General features: G+C 60.3%; 3 protein-coding genes across 5 annotated transcripts in view; all 3 read right to left on the minus strand.

The window, feature by feature from the left end:
- Positions 1-762: 762 nt before the first annotated feature.
- On the minus strand, positions 763-5,596 carry TRIP6 (thyroid hormone receptor interactor 6). Of its 3 annotated transcripts, XM_055082928.1 has the most exons (10): positions 5,457-5,596; positions 4,496-4,607; positions 4,079-4,206; positions 3,864-3,989; positions 3,180-3,566; positions 2,768-2,861; positions 2,481-2,650; positions 1,534-1,712; positions 1,140-1,260; positions 763-1,025 (listed from the first exon to the last, which is right to left on the minus strand). In XM_055082928.1, exons 2-10 carry the CDS (start codon positions 4,602-4,604, stop codon positions 894-896), a joined length of 1,446 nt encoding a protein of 481 aa, XP_054938903.1. In that variant the 5' UTR covers positions 4,605-4,607; positions 5,457-5,596; the 3' UTR covers positions 763-893. The 3 variants fall into 3 exon arrangements, with proteins under 3 accessions (XP_054938903.1, XP_007110670.1, XP_054938904.1); XM_007110608.3 differs by lacking the exon at positions 5,457-5,596 and having other exon boundaries at positions 4,496-4,750; XM_055082929.1 differs by lacking the exons at positions 3,864-3,989; positions 5,457-5,596 and having other exon boundaries at positions 4,496-4,750.
- Positions 5,484-11,598, minus strand: part of SLC12A9 (solute carrier family 12 member 9) — a 12,791-nt gene continuing 6,676 nt past the window's right edge. Inside the window, exons 10-14 of the mRNA XM_024126109.3 lie at positions 9,391-9,515; positions 9,052-9,244; positions 8,715-8,889; positions 8,345-8,491; positions 5,484-6,382 (exon numbers count right to left, since the gene is read on the minus strand). Coding sequence (XP_023981877.1) covers positions 5,484-6,382; positions 8,345-8,491; positions 8,715-8,889; positions 9,052-9,244; positions 9,391-9,515 — 1,539 coding nt within the window. The remainder of the gene's footprint in view (positions 6,383-8,344; positions 8,492-8,714; positions 8,890-9,051; positions 9,245-9,390; positions 9,516-11,598) is intronic.
- On the minus strand, positions 9,565-11,231 carry LOC114485039 (solute carrier family 12 member 9-like). The gene is made up of 4 exons (XM_028485318.1): positions 10,865-11,231; positions 10,631-10,742; positions 9,906-10,063; positions 9,565-9,792 (listed from the first exon to the last, which is right to left on the minus strand). Exons 1-4 carry the CDS (start codon positions 10,935-10,937, stop codon positions 9,566-9,568), a joined length of 570 nt encoding a protein of 189 aa, XP_028341119.1. The 5' UTR covers positions 10,938-11,231; the 3' UTR covers position 9,565.

The raw sequence follows: 11,598 nt of genomic DNA on the forward strand, positions 1-11,598 counted from the left end.
CCACTCCTTGCGCAGGGCACGGGTTTGGGGAGTGAGAGCGTTTAGCGGATACGGCAACCATTTTAAAGCATTTTCTACCATTTTGTGGTCCCATCAGAGAACCAGCCTTTGTTGGTGCCTCAGCACGTGCTACCTGCAAAATCCATTGTTCCTGCTCTACTTCCAGAAAGGCACCCCCTCTTTAAGCAAAAGTGGCAAACCCCAACCAGTACTTTGATGAGATCGGTTATAGGTTTAGGGCCTGACCACCAAGCAGGATCTGGGTTGCCCCAGATTAAATGCACCGCCCCCCACCTTGTTCAGTGAGTTGAGTGTGAAGACTTGTTTAGAATAGTAAATGCTGCCTCCCTTGCACATGCTGCAGCCTTGCTCCCAGCGCTGAGAGGAGGGGTGTCTTTACAGAAACTACATTAAAAAGAGTGTACAGTGGAGTTGCAAAAAAAACTGGCCCAAGACTAAGAAGACCCTTCTGAACTTGGTTCTGCCATTTGGGAGCCATGTAACCTGAAGAAGTCACGTTTTTTTTGTTTTTTTTGTTTTTTTTGTTTTTGGCCGTGCTGCTCAGTATGAGGGATCTTAGTTCCCCAACCAGGGATCAAACCTGTGCCCCCTGCAGTGGAAGCTCAGAGTCCTAACCACTGGACCACCAGGGAAGTCCCAGGAAGTCATTTCTTAGCCAAAAACGCAGGCAGTCACAACAACCATGCTTGTGTTGTTCTGCTTTGAGAATCAGATGAGACAACAGACTTCAAAGTGTTTTACAAACTCTCGAGGGATTATTATTTCATGATTGGAGGAAGAGGAGACAGCATTTGGTGACAAAGTTATAAAGGTAGATGTCGGGGAGGGTGGATGATGGGAAGGGAGAACACAGCAGGTGCTCCTGGGGACACTCAGCAGTCGGTGGTGACGGTGGCTGAGAGCTCCTGGATGCGCCAGGCACTGCAAGCCTTGCACAAGATGTGCCCATCCAGCGGGTAGCAGCCCTGACACTCACCCTCAGACGAGAGCAGCAGCCCACACTCCTGTTCGGAAAGAAGCAACAGCTTTCCATCAGGCCCGGACCCCTGAGTTCCTTCTCCCTCGTGCTCAGCACCCCAGACCCCAATAACCCTTTTTCCCTTGCCCAGCCCTCCTACCTCACACTTGTAACAGCCAATGTGAAAACTGCGATCCAGAGCTACGATTCGCACGGTCTCCTCCTGACCTGGCTCAGGCATGATGGCCCCACCACACACTGAGCATCTTGGGGCAAACTTCCTGGGGTGGAAGGGAACCAAGGAGGCTGTCAAGCCCCAGGGTTAGAGGGAACTAACAACAGAGCCCAGAGAAGGTGGGATGCAGGAGGGAACGGGAGAGGCCAGAGGTAGGTAGGGTCTTGGATCTTAGGGAAAGAGAGTGATTTTAACGAGAAGGAGGCATGGCCAGGGGTGTGAAACAGGAGGGGCTGGTACCGGGATATGAAGGAGAGATGAGGAAGATGGGAAAGGCCAGGCCAGACATCCTGAGACAAAAGGTGGGGACCCCGCTGACCTGTGGAAGTCCTCAATGCAGTGGATCTGGCTGGTGGCATCCACAGTGAAAGGGATGCCGTCGAGGCCGCGGTGGCACACCACACAGGTGAAGCAGCCAGGGTGGTAGGCCTTCCCCATAGCCCGCAGAATCCGGTCCAGGATGGGCTGGGAGCACGTGGAGCACTTCTCCAGGGTGGCCTGTCGGGAAGGAGGGCAGGAAGGTCGGGGGCTGGGGAGACCCACGGCAGCCCTTACAGGCATCCTGCCAGCTGCCCATCTGTTTCTGTAGCCCCCTGCATGTGATTCAGTGAAAGGTGGCCTTGAACAGATCTGAGCGCAAGCCCTAGCACTGCAGCTTCCTGGACAAACTATTTAATCTCTCTGAGCTTCAGTTTCCTTCGGTAGTAATATCTGCCTCACATTCCCTTATATCTACAATAAATGCCTCGGGACTTCCCTGGTGGTCCGGTGGTTAAGAATCCGCCTTCCAATACCGGGGACGTGGGTTCGATCCCTGGTCGGGGAACTAAGATCCCACATGCCGTGGGGCAACTAAGCCCATGCGCCACAACTACTGAGCTCACGCGCCTCAACTAGAGAGCCTGTGTGCCGCAAACCACAGAGCCCACACGCCCTGGAGCCCGAGAGCCACAACTGGAGGAGAGAAAACCCGTGCACCACGCGAAGAGCCCGTGTGCCGCAACGAAAGATCCCATGTGCCACAACTAAGACCCAACGCAGCCAAAAGAATCTTTAATTTAAAATAAAATAAAATAAAATAAAATAAAATAAATGCCTCACACTTATGAGGGAATATCGTCCTTCCTCTCCAGCAGCCAGTGTATCGCTACTGCCTTCATTCATCTCCTCTTGTATATCAGTTTTAGTCCCCCTGCTTCAAGCCCTATTCCTCTCTGGGGCTCGGATATCGAGTTCCCATCTCGCCCCCCAGCCCCAACCACTCACCACATAGCAGCTCTCACAGTATGCCCTCCTCTCCACGGCGTAGAAATGCTGGCCCCGGAGCTGGGCCCGGCACGTAGAACACACAAAGCAGCCAACGTGAAAGACGCGGTCCAGGGCCACGACCCCGGCCCCATCCCCGACCACATCTTCTCCGCAGCCACCGCACCGGCCTGGGGACGGGGAGGGACAGGGTCAATCTGCACAGGCCGGGAAGCTGGATCCACGGGCCTTCTGACTCTCCAGCCCCACCTCCCCTTTCCCACCCCGCCCGGGGTCAGCTCACCCACCGAAGTACTCCCCGCTGGGTGGGTGGTTCATGTCGTGCACCAGCTTCTTGGTCAGCCTCTCAAGCTCCTCCTCGGGAGGCTGGCTCAGGGGGACCTGGGAGGTGAGAATCAGGGGCTTGGCCCTACCTGTAGCTCCTGATGCTCCGGTCACTGCGGGTGACCGGGCAATTCTACACAGAGAGTTCATCGGAGAACATCCCAGCTCAGGGGCCAGGGGTGCCCCTGCAGGAGCCAGTGTGCAGATCTAGACCCCCTTGCTCCTTTATTTCCTGACCTGCCCCTACCCCCAGAGGATCCAGAGCTCCAGTGCCCCAGACCTCTGACAACCGGGACGTGAAACCCCGCCCACACCCCACCCGGTCAGCGTCCAGTTGTCTTTGAGGACCCCAAATCCCAGTGCCTGGGGGCTCACCTGGGACCCGTACCCGCCTCCTCTTCCTCCTGCAGAGCTGGAGACCCCAGCAGCCTCTTCTTTGCCCCCCGGCCCTGGCTCGCGGTGGCTCCTATAGCCAGCCCCCCAGACTTCACCTCGGCCTGGGAGAGGAAAGTGGGGCCCCGGGGGGGGCCCAGAGGCCTGAGAGGCCCCCCGCCTGGGGGGGCCACAGCCCCTCACTGGTTGTGCCACCTTCACTTGCACAGGGAAGGCAGGGCCGGCGGGGGTGCTGGCCGTAGCATAGGAGGCTGGAGTGGGGCCCCCATAGGGGGATGCTGGGAACGGCGGGGGAGGAACACCCCCTCCATTCGGCTTCAGGGAGCCTGAGCCTGAGCGGTAGGCAGGGGGCTGAGGGGGCTCGTAAGCCTGGGGAGAAACGCAGACCAGAAGGAGTGAGCTGGGCCCATTCTGGGACACACATCTGTAGAACCCCCTACCCCATGTGGCACCCAGGCAAGCACTGGTGTTGACAAGGGGCCTCCCTCAAGTGGTTGACAACCTCGTGAGTCTTGGTGACCCAGCTTCGTCCACGCTGGTGTGGGCATCGCTCACACAGAGGGGGAGGGCGGGTGAGAATTCAGAGTAGGGAACAGGCTGGGGGGGGGGGAGGGGCAGGGGCAGGGGACAAGGACCGGAAGGGACGGGGCAGGACAGGGGAGTCACCTGCCGGTCAGGCCGCCTTGGGGCGTGACCTCGACCCCCGTCCAACTCAGCCAGCATGCTGGTCAGGGAATCTATCTCAGCATCCAGACTTCCTGGGCGCAAGCCCCCCCTGTCTGCGGGGAGCCCCTGGGGATGGAGCAAAAGCAGGGAGAAAGCAAATCACACGGTCTCCTCTCCTGCCCTAAGCCCCCCCACCCCCCAATCGCCGTGCTCACCTGCGAGCGCTGGGGTGCTCCATGGCACCCCACCCAGGCCAGCCCCCGATCCTCCGGTCCCCCAGGGGCCTGGTAACACTGCTCAGATGGGAGGGGGCAAAAATTGACCCTGGGGTGGGGCTGGAGTGCTGGGTTGAGGGAAGAGAGAGCGGAGGTGGGGTTGGGGAAGGAGAGGGTGACACTTGTGGACGCCGCCGTCTTGGGTCCCTTTTCTCCCCTCCCCACGCCCCCACCCCCGCACCTGGGGTCCGCGGATGGGGCGGGAGGCAGGGAGGGCCGCGAGGGGGCAGGGGCGGCGGGGTCCAGCCGGGCTTGGGAAAGGGCGGCAGTGGCGGGCTCAGCGGGAGGCAGGAGCCGCAGGACAGAGGCGAGCGCTGGTGGCCCGGTGGCCTCCTCGGCCGCACTGGGCTGCCTTACCTGCTCCGTGGGCCGCCGGCGGCCCCGAGACGCCTCGGGGGAGCCCTCTCCCCTGAGGGGCTCTGGCAGGCTCCGGCTGCTTCGGGGGGAGCCAGGTGGGCCCGGACATGGCCTGAAAAGCGGGACTCCGGACAGCGGTCAGGGCCCCACGGAGCCCCGGGCCTCTGACTTTGATCCCTTCTTCTGTCCCACACCTCGCCTGGGACTCCAGGAAAGAAACTTTTTCTGGCTTTTTTTTTCCCCTTCCTCCCTAATTTTGGGGACGGCCACGCCCCCGGTGACGTCACCGCATTCCTGGGGGAGGGTCACGTGGCCCCCTAGGCCCTAAACTGCCGTCGCTCCCCGAGTCGGGCCCCCTCCTGCGAGCAGGGAGGGCTTTCCTCGGGAGCCTGAGTCTGGGGGCTGCGGGCAGCCTCCATCTCCACCAGCTTCCCCCAGGCCCGGAGCCCCGGGTCCCGCACGTGGCCCCCTCGCCTCTGGGACGCTCCAGCGCCCCTCTTTCCCCATCCCCCATACAGATTTCTCCCTCTTTCCGTCCCAGCTACCCGCCCCCCTCCAGAAACGCCCGGCCAACGCGTAGTGTTTTGATCGTTTATTCACGTTCGGCAGTTAGAAAAATAAAACAGAACAAAAACATCAAAACCCCAGGGGTCGGGGAGTCTGTTGGGCGAGGTGGGGAGACTGAGGTAGCCTAGAGTCACAAGCGGAGACCCAGCCCCCGTCAAGGCACGGGTGAAGGGAGGGAGGCCAGCGGGGGAGGGAGGCCTCCCCCGTGGTGGCGGGGACAGCTGCCCTGCGTTAGTTAGTGCACCGGGGCCCCTCTCCCAGAGACCGAGAGATGCCAGAGACCAGGATCCCCTAATACCTCCACCAGGGTCCGAGTCCCATGTGCCAGGCGGGTGGAAGGCGGCCCTTCCCCTCCTCACCCCGTAATCAAGGTGGGCCACCCGATTACGATTACCTGGACACTCTCCACTTGGAATGGGCATCAGAGATCAGTGCAAGTGACAGGGGTGACGCCATGGATGAGCAGCGTGGGGCCCAGATCGCGGCTCAGAATTTCCAGCAGCGCCAGGTAGCGAGGATAGCGAGCAGGGTCGGCAGGTGGCCGAGGCAGGTACAGGAAGGTCAGGGCGGTGGTGGGCCCCTCCTCGCCTTCCCCACCCTCAGGGCCACCAGGCCCTCCTCCTCCGCCGCGCCCCTGCTGGGCCCGAACCAGGGCGTTGGCACTGCGTGCCAGGGCCTCTGCCTCGGCGTCTCCCCGCCTGCCGTTCACGAAGTCCCCTTCCTCCTCCTCCTCCTCCTCAGGCTCCTGGGACGACGCAGACCCCTCGCCCCACACCACCTCCTGCACCTGGGCCCGGATCCTCAGCTGGCTCAGCAGTGCCCGCAGCCGCCCCTCGGCCGCCCCTGGCGCCTCGTGAGGCCCCAGGCACAAGAAGATCCGCAGGCGGGCACTGTGCCAAGCAGGCACCATGCCCAAGATGGTTGCCATCTGCAGCAGGAAGAGGCCGCAGACATCCACGTAGCCGGGCCCGCCCCGGGGCCGCAGTAGGTTGAGGGGCCACACATCCACGTGATGCAGCTGACAGGTGCCCCCAGATCCCCGGCTTAGGCGCTCGGGGGGCAGGGCGCCACAGGCCCGGGCCAGAACCACATTCTTGTTCATCTTCAGGGCGTCTGCCACTGTGGCCACGTAGTCCTGGGGACTGAGAGCCCGGGGGCTTCCTGGAGCCCGGGGTGGAGGGAACAGGGTGCTCAGGGCCGGGGACCCGCCCTCCCGGGTGCCATCCGCAGGCTCAGAGAAAGCTGGGTCCGTCAGGAAGTGGTCCTGGGGTGCAGCATCGTCGTAGAAACCCAGGACCAGCGTGTTGGGCTTCATGCCACCTGGGGTAGGCAGGAAGGAACCCGCAGGAATCAGACTCATGCTGAGTTCACACTATGCTAATAGGTGCCCACTCCCACCCGCTGACAGCAACGTGTGTCAGCCATCAGGTATGACATGTGCATTGTGCTTGGCCTCTTAAGGCAACGTTATGCACATCTGCATAATGACTTTTAGTTTTCCCAAACACTTTCACATGCATTTATTTGATTTATCTCCATGACTAATCTCCCCCATTTAAATAGGCAAAGTTCGCCTTAGGATTCTTGTAACTAAGAAGCACTTCCGTTCCGGGGCAGTAGGATGTATTCACTCTGGGTTTCAACACCTTTTTCATGATGGGAGATCCAAGTCTGACTCCACTGGCAGATGGGACCCCCTGATTAGTCAAGCTCATGGCCTCAATCCCCAGGGAAACAGCGCTCAGACCCTGCTAGGGGAGGATGAGAACTCAGGGCTGGGGCTGCACAATCTGTTTCTATGACTGCAAAGCCCTAACGACAGCGTGTCCAAAGCACTGTCCCCTGTGAGCCACCATCTGCACGCTGAGTGGAGCCCCCATCCTGTCGAAAGCACTTTGTGTTTTAACTCATCTGATCCTTGAAGCAACAGTATGAGGTAGGGACTATTACTCACCCCCTTTTACAGATAAGGAAGCTGAGACCCAGAGAGGTGAAGTCACTTGCCCAAAGGCTCATGGCTGACAGACACCGGGGCCAGCAAGTGAACACGATGTACCCAGCACCAGAGCCCATTCTCTGAGCCACTAAGCTGGTGATGCACCAACCACAAAGCCCCCAGTCCCTGCTGACAGCTCCTGGGTTTAGTATCTGAATAACGAATATGGAATCGGATAATTTCCCCTGTACCAGGGCTGAGTTTACAGGAAGACTCAGACCTCCTCTAAGACCCCTTCTCATGGGACAAAAGGTGTACTCAAAATCTGCCAGTAAATCAAATTCTCCACGCTGGGGGATTGACCACTTAAAGGAAACCTTTTCCTTTTCATTTGAATCATTTTCTGCAGGATGAATTGCGTGCAAGGAGTGGTCTCTTGGTCCAGAGACGTAGGGTCTCTCCCCAGCAAAAGGTGGGGCTGGGGAGAGACAAGCCCTCAGATGCTCCAGGTTCTAGCTAACAATGCTTGATAACACCCCCAAAACACCTTGGCAGGTGGGAACTCCAGCTGATCTTGCAAATTAAAGTAGTCACACCCCCTCCTGAGCATTTTCCAGGGTTCTGATTGACACCGACCAGGGCAATGTCCAACACTTGAACTTTAGCCAGATTGTAAGTGGAGCAGGAAGCACGCGCTCAGAGAGGGCATAGACGCCAGTCCCGGGGTTGAGAAAAAGGGAGGCGCTGAGCGGGGATTTGGAGGAAGCTGGGGAGCTGGGCTGGAGGCCTTGGCACGAAGAAGACACAGTCACGGAGCTGGGACTGTTCCACTCCAAGCGACAGCATCAGACCCACACACCCCTGGCACCCTTTGTAGTCTCTGGGGGCCACATTACACGGCTCGCTATTTCTCCGCTCCTCTCAAGGCCCAGCTGAGATACCATCTCATCACAAAACCTTTGCCGGCCGCATGGGTGACAGTGGTCTTCCTCTCTCTGAACTCTGGTGGTTAGAAAGCATCTACCCTAGATTTGATGGGGCAGCCCCCCCTCAAATAGTTCTTCCACTGCCCCCTGAAAGACAACATGTTCTCCAGAGCCTGTGCCCCAAGCATGGGTCAGAAAGAAAACAAACCAACGGTGTTGCTCCATCTCTGGTCCTTAAGGCATCACCTCGGAGACCTCATCACACAGTCTTGTATCTCTGAGAAGCAAGTCCTGTCTGCACTAGACTGTGGGTTCCTTTTGGAGTTTGCAATCTGTGGTTGACTCTCTGGGGGAGGGGAGCAGCGATGGAGAGGGGCCACGGAGTGGGGCGCCGAGGGCACCCGGAGAGGAGCAGCTCACCAAGACCTGAGATCCGCAGCAGGTGCTGAGCGCCCTGGCGCACGGAGGGCGAGAGGGTGAGGTCCACGAAGGCCTTCACCTGGGCCCGGTCCACCAGGCTCAGCCACGCCCCGTACTGCGGCTGCACGGGGTCCGAGGGCAGGGAGTCTGCGGAGGAGGCAGGCAGCCCATGTGGGCCAGATTCACGTACTTTCTCCTAGAGTCCAAGTCCGCGTGGGCGGAAAAGAAAGGCCTGGGCAGGGGTATGGCGGGTAGGGAGGGTCATCTGGGAAGAAGCACAAGGCCTCTGGGGCACAAAGAACGCAAAGAGCTTCTGGGAACGGGAGGGAGAGAGAGGTCGGGGCGGAGGGGTGAGTGGAGGGCAACTGACCGAGGTCTCCCAGGGTGACATGGCCCAGCACATAGAGGCCCCCTTTCTTGAGCTGGTTGGCCAACCGCAGCAGAGGCAGTGCGCCCCGGGGGTTCCCCACCAGCAGCAGCAGCTGCGGCCGCCAGAACTTCACGTGGTCCTTCCGGACGTCCAGCCGGAGCAGGTACTTCCGCACCTGGGGACCAGGTGAGGTGACAAGGAGGAAGGGCTCCGGGGCGCTGCCCCCATTCACCACCTGGGCGGGAACCAGCGGCAGCCGGGGGAAGAGGAGGCCTCCTCCGGGCGTGGGGGTTCCCGTCCCACCCCCTCCCCTCCCCCTCCCCCCAGCTCCCCCCACCTGATGGAAAAGCAGGGCCTGGCTGACGTAACCCCAGCTGCTGGGGCCTCCTCGAGCCGTGAGCAGGGCAGAGAGCAGGCCCATGAGAAGCAGGGAGCCGCCAGCGGCCCCGGGGCTGATGAGAAACATCATAAGCAGGCAGGAGGCCACCCCCAGCAAGCAGGTGTGCCAGGAGAAGAGGTTGAAGGTGGGGCTGGGGGCCGACAGAGAAGGAAGGAGGCTCAGGGCTGCCCCAACAGCGAGCCGCTCCACTCCGTCCCCAGCCTCTCCCCACTCGGTCCCAGGCCTTCCCATTCCTCCCTCTCTTCCTCCGAGGACACAGGCATCTCCTTCGCTCACCGGAAGTTGGGGGCCGAGGCCCACTCGAGGCTCAGGCAGGACAGGTCCACGGCGGCATAGGCCACCAAGTAGAAGACAGTGACCACGGCGGCCAGCGTGTTCAGCGTCCCAGCCAGGAGCACCAGCTGGACAAGGACCAAGAGGCTGGGCGTCCATCCGCGCGCCCCGCTCCGCATCAAACGCCAACACAGCCCGCCTTTCCAGGCACGTCTCCCAGCGCGCGGCTGACCCTTCCTGGTCCCGCGAGTGTAACCGGGGCGGGGGGGGGGGGGGTGGCGCTTACGGTGAGGGTGAGGGCAGCCTGAAGAGGAAAGCTTACCTGCACTAGGCCCCAAGAATACAGCACGGCTCCCCAGGGGTTCCCCCCTTGGGATACAACCTTAGCTGGTGCCAGGATCGCTCCTGTGCAAATGGAAAAGCAGCAGACACATCAGCCTGGGCCAAGGTGGGGACCGAGACAGACACGACACGGGAGGGTGCGCTCAGAGCCGGGCACGAGGCAGGGGACGGCGCACCAAAGAGGTTGTCCTGGGCCAGGGCGTGGAGGATGCGGGAGGCGCCGATGAGGGAGCTCATGGAGGCTGAGAGCGATGTGGCATAGATACCGGTCAGCACCAGCGGGGGCCACAGGCTGATGGCTTGGAAGAACCCATAGTCCTCCCGCAGCAGAATCCTACAGGGAAGGAAAGGAGGATGCAGATAATAAATGTGCATCCATCCTAGGGGCCTGGTGAGAACAGTTCCCACAACACTGGCTGAGGTTAAGCGCTGGGTATTCTGAACCGACCCCAGCCCTGATCTCAAGGACCGTATTAATAGATCAAGTGTGCCCAGGGGTCAGACTTGGCATTCACTGGTTGTCGTTGGGCTGCTTTGGAGTTAATCACAGGGTGCACATTCCCAACAGGACGTGCACGAGAAGCCAAACATTTATGGAAATACAAATTGACTAGAAAGCGGTTCCCCACCCCACCCCCAAACCACGTACTTACAATAGTACCAGGCACAAAGCAGATGCTGGCTTCGGGTTGGCTGTTACCATGTAGCCAGCCCTCCGCATCCGGGGCAGCCGCTCTAACTCTCTCCCAGTGAGAGGAACAGTCCCCATTTTCTCCACACCCCCCAAGAGCTTGGGTATCTGCCCCCCCCCGCCCCGGCCCGTGCTTCCCTTGGTGATCCAGGTGTGACAACACCTCCACTCCACCCCCTCAACGACCAGGCTCACCCCCTCCCCAGGCACCTGTCACAGGTGAAGCTGGAGAGGAAGAAAAGCAGGATGTAGACGAAGAAAGTATAGGCAACGGCAACAATCGTGCCCAGAGGAATGGCCCGGCTGGGATCCTGCAGCTCCCCTGGAGGGCAGGAAGCAGAGGGAGGGAGGTCAACCCTCCACCATGCCCTGCATCCCTGAACCCTCAGTGCCCTGGAGGGGCACAAGGTGGCAAGGCAGCCCCCCTCCCCCAAGGACTCTCACCTGACATGTTGGCCCCAGCCATGATGCCTGTGCAGCCGTTAAAAAGGACGGCAAAGACGCTAGCAAAGGTCATCGTGGCCCCCGTGGTGTAGTCCTTGGCGTAGCCAGCTGAGGAGAGGGGAATGGTTCCCAGGGAGGAGAGGGAATCAGCATCCGTCCTAGCGATCCGGGCGTTTTGGCCCTGCTACCCTCTCCTCACGCTCTCAACCTCCCCCCGCTGCCTGCCCACGGCCCTCACCAGCTCACCAAGACCCCAGCCCTGACCCGCCTCTGGCCCTGGCTCAGCTGACCTCATCGCCTCCGGTCCTCCCTCCCGGCCTTCATCCACGCTCTTTCCTAAGACGCCTTCCCGCCACCTCCCACCTGAATTTCCCAACCCCGCTCACACCACCTCTAGCTCCACCGGCTCGCGCCCTCCCCGGCCCAAACCCAGGTCTCCCTCCTCTGGACTCCTCGGTGCTTCTCGTCTACTTGAATCACACTCGGTCCTATTACGCAATTTGTTTCCTGAATGTACATCTTATCTCTCCAACTAAACAAGTTCCTCTAAGGTAGGGATTGTCCTGTGGTCACTCTCGTGCCCAGCTGGGTCAAACAGACAGCGGCCAATACACGCCCAACAGATCTTAATCAACCTGTACTGCTCCAGGTCCAGACCTCCCGCCCCTGATTTTCTCTGACATCTCTTCTCATCCAGGGATTCCAACCCCCCGCCCCCGCCCCCACACACCCAC

This window comes from Physeter macrocephalus, unplaced genomic scaffold (genome assembly GCF_002837175.3).
Source record: "Physeter macrocephalus isolate SW-GA unplaced genomic scaffold, ASM283717v5 random_266, whole genome shotgun sequence".
Lineage (NCBI taxonomy): Eukaryota > Metazoa > Chordata > Mammalia > Artiodactyla > Physeteridae > Physeter > Physeter macrocephalus.

Coding starts and splice junctions, on each gene's coding strand:
- TRIP6 (XM_055082928.1), bottom strand. CDS start 4,604: ATGTCCGGGCCCACCTGGCTCCCCCCGAAGCAGCCGGAGCCTGCCAGA. Junction 4,207..4,495: donor GCCGGCGGCCCACGGAGCAG/GTAAGGCAGCCC, acceptor CCCTCAACCCAG/CACTCCAGCCCCACCCCAGG. Junction 3,990..4,078: donor GAGCACCCCAGCGCTCGCAG/GTGAGCACGGCG, acceptor CTCCATCCCCAG/GGGCTCCCCGCAGACAGGGG.
- LOC114485039 (XM_028485318.1), bottom strand. CDS start 10,937: ATGACCTTTGCTAGCGTCTTTGCCGTCCTTTTTAACGGCTGCACAGGC. Junction 10,743..10,864: donor GGCTGGGGCCAACATGTCAG/GTGAGAGTCCTT, acceptor CCTGCCCTCCAG/GGGAGCTGCAGGATCCCAGC. Junction 9,793..9,905: donor GGCCCAGGACAACCTCTTTG/GTGCGCCGTCCC, acceptor CCATTTGCACAG/GAGCGATCCTGGCACCAGCT.